The sequence below is a fragment of the Chaetomium globosum genome, genomic scaffold (genome assembly GCF_000143365.1).
Source record: "Chaetomium globosum CBS 148.51 scaffold_6 genomic scaffold, whole genome shotgun sequence".
Classification (NCBI taxonomy): Eukaryota; Fungi; Ascomycota; class Sordariomycetes; order Sordariales; family Chaetomiaceae; genus Chaetomium; species Chaetomium globosum.
In genome coordinates this window covers 3,057,110-3,063,109 of record NT_165981.1, presented here as the reverse complement: position 1 = coordinate 3,063,109, position 6,000 = coordinate 3,057,110, and the positions used below count along the sequence as shown (strand labels likewise).

General features: G+C 52.0%; 3 protein-coding genes and 1 non-coding gene across 4 annotated transcripts in view; 1 reads left to right on the top strand and 3 right to left on the bottom strand.

Moving 5' to 3' along the window:
• CHGG_09299 (uncharacterized protein) overlaps window positions 1-169 on the bottom strand; it is a gene marked incomplete at both ends in the record, with an annotated part of 6,396 nt that extends 6,227 nt beyond the window's left edge. Inside the window, one exon of the mRNA XM_001227225.1 lies at window positions 82-169. Coding sequence (XP_001227226.1) covers window positions 82-169 — 88 coding nt within the window. The remainder of the gene's footprint in view (window positions 1-81) is intronic.
• Window positions 170-2,404: 2,235 nt separating this feature from the next.
• On the bottom strand, window positions 2,405-2,496 carry CHGG_11401. Its single transcript has one exon. It is a non-coding gene; the product is annotated as a tRNA-Ala (tRNA).
• A 166-nt stretch (window positions 2,497-2,662) lies between these two features.
• CHGG_09298 (uncharacterized protein) lies at window positions 2,663-3,139 on the bottom strand (the record flags this gene model as incomplete). The annotated part of the gene is made up of 1 exon (XM_001227224.1): window positions 2,663-3,139. The coding sequence occupies one exon, from the start codon at window positions 3,137-3,139 to the stop codon at window positions 2,663-2,665; it is 477 nt and encodes a 158-aa protein (XP_001227225.1).
• A 2,387-nt stretch (window positions 3,140-5,526) lies between these two features.
• CHGG_09297 (uncharacterized protein) lies at window positions 5,527-5,882 on the top strand (the record flags this gene model as incomplete). The annotated part of the gene is made up of 2 exons (XM_001227223.1): window positions 5,527-5,537; window positions 5,615-5,882. The coding sequence occupies 2 exons, from the start codon at window positions 5,527-5,529 to the stop codon at window positions 5,880-5,882; spliced, it is 279 nt and encodes a 92-aa protein (XP_001227224.1).
• Window positions 5,883-6,000: the final 118 nt, after the last annotated feature.

Here is a 6,000-nt window from a genome sequence, read left to right as displayed (position 1 = left end):
TCTTGGGGGTAGGTCGTCCAGGGTTGCTCCGGTTCGGAAACGCAGCAACCTTGGAGCTGAGAAAGGTTATCGGCGAAGAACGAGTCCGTCGACGGTGGAGATAGACGAAAGGTCTGGCGACAACAGGAGCGGAGATAAATCGGTTGTTGCGGTCAGCTATCTCAACCATTTCGCCCCCCGAAGGTAATGGTTGTCGATTGTAGCGGCAGCGGGGTGCTTGTTGCTTGCCACGCGCAACTCAGCTTTGTCTCGGCGGTCGGGAATCGAGGGCCGTCGAGGCTAGGATTTTATTCCGATGGTACGAGCCTGACGGTGAAGGTTGTTAGGGTTTTACTTCTCGATATCGATGGAGGGAGCTGTTGGTCCAAGGAAACTTGGGGTCTGGAGATGCAACGCTAACCTCACGCGGGGGAGGGAATGGCGGGAACAGAACAAACTGAACACACCGTCATGGGATCTGCAATCCAGGTAACCAGATAACAATGCCGCTAGCCGCTAAAATTCAGCTCCTTTGAGCTTCTGAATACAGAATTGGTTTCTAAATTCCAGCCCGAAGCCTAATAAAAGCAGCGAAGATGCCGGAGACGTGCCGGGGCTCGAAGGGAAGTCAGTAACCACACGAGCCACACTGCAGCGCTCTCTCAAGTTGTTCGAAGGACTCCACGACCCGCAAGTTTGAGCCAACCGGAGAAGCAGCCTCAAGCTTAGCTCGTCGGGTTGTGGAACAGGGATGGCACAGGCCCTGTGCCCTTCTGCCGCCGCAAGCAAGGGTTGCGCTGCTGTGGGCTTGGGATGGAAGCTTGGGCTTGGCCTTAACCACGGCCTGGGATAAAAGTCAAAGTTGCCAAACACAGGTATCTGCTAAGTTTTCGAGGAGGTGTGTCGGGTCGGTAAGGCAGAAATATGCCGAATGTTCCGAAAATATCAATAATAACAAGAGACAAAGGCCGGTTAATATTGCCAGAACCAGAGCCCAAAGGCCGGAGGGACGTCGTAGGTTACGTTGTTCAAGAGCTTGGTTGCTTGGCCGGCGATGCCACAAGCCTGATAGAACGGCAGAAATTCAACACAGCAACCGAAAAGTTGAGGGGGCTACGGAATCCACTCCTATTGAGCACGGTAGGACGGCTCCGGCAGTTCTTATGCAGGAAGCCGCGAGCCTGCCCACGCACTCGCTTCGGCCTGGAGGCACAGGCACCCAAACCGGCAACGCAAGCTTCCAGAAAGGCGACACACAAGCCGGAGACTGACGAATCATTGCAGTCGCCCTGGGCCCACTCCGGTGGAATCGCACCAACCGGTTCAGTGCCGTTGAACCCGAGACCAGAACATTGAACATTAAGAACACCATGAATCCATCCCCCGTCATCCATCTTGGTAGAAAATGAAATCCCGAACTTGGATCTGCACTCCAGTATGAAGGGAGTAGTCCAAAACTAAAACTACTAAAATAGGAATGCGAGCCTGGATTTAGCGCCCTCTCAACCCGAAGTGGCAGGTTACTGCGTAATCAGATCCATGGTGGAAGCTGCAGGTTACTAGCTAGGTATTCGTAGGACGTTGATACACTCTTTCTCACGCCTTGTTGAGGTAAATTTCGACCATGGATCATGCGGTTCTATCGTGATGGACCACTGAGATACGAAAGTCAAAATCATAATACAAAAAGGGTTGGCAACCGAACTGCTAAAGCTTTTCCATCCACCGAGTCACTAAAGTCACGTAACTCAAACAGCAAATGTTGCAGAGAGCTGGGCTGAACTTCTCGTGCGTGGTGGTTTGATATGCCAGCAAAGAACTTGAACCGCGACGAACGGCTGATGGGACAGCCCAGTCTAACCCCACGGTGGTGACAATGATCACGATTCACGGAGGGTTCGGACTCATCATGACAGGAACAAAATGTTCGGTTTATGCTTGGAAAATTTGAAGCGGAACAAGCTTGCTCGATGAAACACGAGCAAGTACTAGCCCATAACGACGCGAAACGATTTCTGTCACAGTATATAGGGTGCCCCTCGCCTTTGTAGAGCAAGGATGTCCTTTTGCTCAGTGTAACAATTCCACTGTTAAACTACATGGTACGATTGCCCCAAGGTATCTACGATAGGTTGATCGATGGCTCTTCTTTGAGCTTGAGGCAGTGCCATACCATGTGAAGTTGAAAAAGGGTGCCAGCGGGGACATTTGGTTACAGAACTACCTGTCGTCCAGAATGAACCGTCAAGGCAACCGACTCCCTCGCTGAGCGAATCACGATCTAAGAGGTACGCAAAACATTTACAACTATGTTTGTCACAGGTTCCACTCACAATAATGATGGGAGCCATCATTTGGTAGTTAAGAAAAAGGCCAACTACTTTCTTGTTGTCCCCACCTAACAAAAAGAGGACTTCAAAAGTTGTGGATACACCCGGGATCGAACCGGGGACCTTTCACAGGGCGCTTGAGAAAGCTCAATGCGAAGCGAAAATCATACCACTAGACCATGTACCCAACCATTGAAAGATCAATAACGAACAAGGTCCATATGAATTTACCCCCAGGGCCCAACTTCCCCTCGGCTCCCTTCCCCCCCGCTCCCTTCCCACCCACACCCACAACACCCACACCCACAACACCCACACCCACAACACCCACACCCATACAATCCACCTCCCCTTTAAACCCCCTTACAAACAGCCTCCAACCGCCACCCATCCGGATCAACCACAAACGCCGCAAAATAGCTCGCCCCATAGTGCCGCCTTACCCCGGGCAGGCCGTTGTCGGCCCCACCCGCCGCCGTCGCCTGCGCGTGGAACTCCACCACCGCCATGCGGCTGGGCGCGTCAAACGCCAGGTGGAAGCCGGGACCCGGCGGGGCCGCGTCGGCGCCGAACTCGAAGATGTTGAGGATCTCGTGGTCGCTGTCGCGGCCGTAGCCGAGGGTGCGGACTTTTTTGGTGGGAGGCGGGGTGATGTCGGTGAGTGTGGTGGTGGTGGTGGTGGTGGTGTTGGATGGGGGTGAGGTGGTGGCTTCGCTGTCGTAGACGAGCTTGAGGCCGAGGGGCGCAAGGGCTGCCGTGTAGAAGGCTTTGGAGACGGTGTAGTCTCGCACGCCGATCGAGATGTGTCCGAGAGGGCTGTGTTGGGCCATGGTAGGGTGGCTGGAGCGGGTGTATATTGTTGTGTATGAGGGAGGGCGTTGATGCGTGCGAGGGTTGAAATGGCGATTAAACCCCGTGGTAAGAGCTCGAATTTCAAAGTGTGGGATGAGCCAATGACGGAGGGCTGGATGGAGCGGGTGGTGCTGACATGCATGCTTGACTTCCATTCAAGACAGTTTGCAAATAATTATGGACCAGATCCATGATCTCTATCTGTCCACAAAGAATGAATGCAAGGTACGACACTGAGTCATGTTCTAGATCTCCTTTCCCGTCGTGGAATTGGTTCATTGGTACCTAACAAAGTGGCTTGAAATGGCAGCAAGATTTGGGCCTGGAAAGGGTGGTGCCATGGACAGTTAGAGTGTGCACCAGCCATACAGTATCTGCAGAGGGGCTCATGAACTGGGAAAGGCTGCCCAACAGAACGGCCATTACACAATGTGCTGCCCAGTTATATAATTCCAAATGCATTTGTTTCCGGCGGCCCCTACGAGCCGCTGCCAATGAAGACTAAATTTCCTTTCGAAGAAAATAACTAGCAGCAGTACCAGCATTGTAAAGCGTCGGGAACATAAGGTACCGTGACGTACACAAATAGCCAACACTTTGACGTATGAAGACTTCTTGTTGGTATTATCAAGGAATATACCCACAAAATGACTACGAAAGAATTGGATGTCTTGAAGACATTCCTTGTGTGCTAAATATGGAAGAGAACACATCCACGTACTATGCCATCTGTCTCACTTGTACTATGACCCCACTAAATCCGCTAATATAACCGTAACCTTTTGTCAATGCCGTGAAAGCCTTGCCAGGTGCCAATACACGGAAGCCCTGTAATTGCAGCCGCATTTCACTGCGCATTCAGCCCCCAACCCCAACACATTCGCGGCATCCAGCCAAGCCACCGCATCACCACCACCAACCGCAACAAAACAACCAAGATGTCGGCTGAGTAGGCTGCAACTACCCTCATTCGAATCGCCTGCTAATTCTGCGTAGATTGACGTCGTCCGCGTCCGAATCGGACGCCTCTAGCACTTAGCGCGGCTTCTCAGATCCCGATTCCGATGTCGATGCTGTCAATGGCGATGCACTTCCGTTCTCGAACCCTCCACCGCACCACAAGCTCAATACTCACGGCTATGACTCGCTGGAGGGCCGACCCGCCGACTGTAGTTTAATTGTTTTTATTGCGAAAACGGGTTATTTGGCTTATTTGCGCTGGTGTGCGTGGATTCTGTTACGTGGGCTTGGTATTGTTGATGTCCTGGCACCTGGCAGCATTGAAAGAAAGTTCCAGATGTCACAGGGTTAGGGTTATATTAGCGGATTTAGTGGGGTCATAGCACAAGTGAGACAGATGGCATAGTACGTGGATGTGTTCTCATATGGAAACTTGAACCGCCATGAGCTACATGTATCCAATATCCGAGTCTCGGGCTTGATTCTGTCTGGAAGGCAGCCTTCTCCGAGTCTCGGACTTCATTCTGTCAGGCAGCATTTTAAACCATGCTTTTTGCCTGGGATGCACATGCCTAAATTAAGAAAATAGATCTTCTTGCCAAGAATACCAGGTCCCGTTCCGTTCGGGTTCGCACAAGAAACGTGCGGCACAGCCCCTGGCGTCGGACGCTTCAGAAATTGATCCGAATATCTGACGGATCAATCTCACGGGAAGCCGTGAACTCGCGCCGGTGATATCGAAGCGGGAGAAAGTTCACTTTATGACTACACCGCAGTTGATGATAATGTTTCACCGTGTTGTCATTTGACGAAAAGCTCAAAGGTTGTGACACTTAACAAGGCCACGGTGCCGTCAAAGTGATGGGTGCCCCTATCTAGGTACCTAGAAAAAAGACGTCCACACTGCTGCAAGGTGGAAGGTTTTCGTAAAAGTGCTTGATGAAAGTAGAATCTGAATTGGATAGACCTAGTTCAATTCTCTTGGCAAACGGGCAAGCTGCTGGGTATAGGCCCAAACCAGGTACCTGGTAGGCTACCTGCTAAGCAGCTTCGCAGTGAGGATGCCTGGGGGCATGTTGATCCCCTCGGATCTGCCGCCTCACCCCTGCGGCCGTGAATATACCAAAACAGACGTTTCAAACTCCATGACATGAGGTTTTCGCTTATCGAGTCCGCGCGGCCATGTCCAATGGCTGGAATGTGTCCGACGAGATGTGCTTGGTTAGGTAGGTAACTGAAGCCATGGGCAGATCCCTTCCCCCGTTTACTATATAAGGGACCATCTCCCCTCTGCTTGATGACCTCGTTTCTTTCTTCATCCGACATCACTAGCAATCATTTCTCTAAAGCTTTCAACACTCCAACACAACCACTTTCCCATCAACCTTTTTTTGCACTCGCCACAATGCCTACCAAGTGAGTCCTGGCCACAGCCCGCTTTTGCTCCGGATGTACCGGGAAATACCTTGAATCATGCTAACTTGTTCCTCCAGCACCGCACCTATCCGCGTGAACGCCTACCGCGATGGCCGCTCCGTCGACTTTCTGACCAGCTACGGCGCTTCTGGAAACATCAGCGGGGCTGCGGCGACCGAGGTCGCCTTCACCTCTCCGGCCCCGGTCAAGACCATAGTGCGCTGCTTTGCCGAAAAGGACCTCAAGGGTCACGAGTACAGCCACAACGTCCCGGCCAACGGCGGTAAAACTAAGGTCAACGTTGGGGCGTTCAAGAGCTGGAAGCTTGAGAAGAACCCTTACTAAACCGGGTGTATCTTTTCTGGGTTCGAAGCTGCAGGGCAGTTATGGCATTGGCGGTAGCAGGACGCTTTGGAAGCTGGTTTGGTAGACAAGATGCTGGTCATCAATAGAGGGCAGTGCG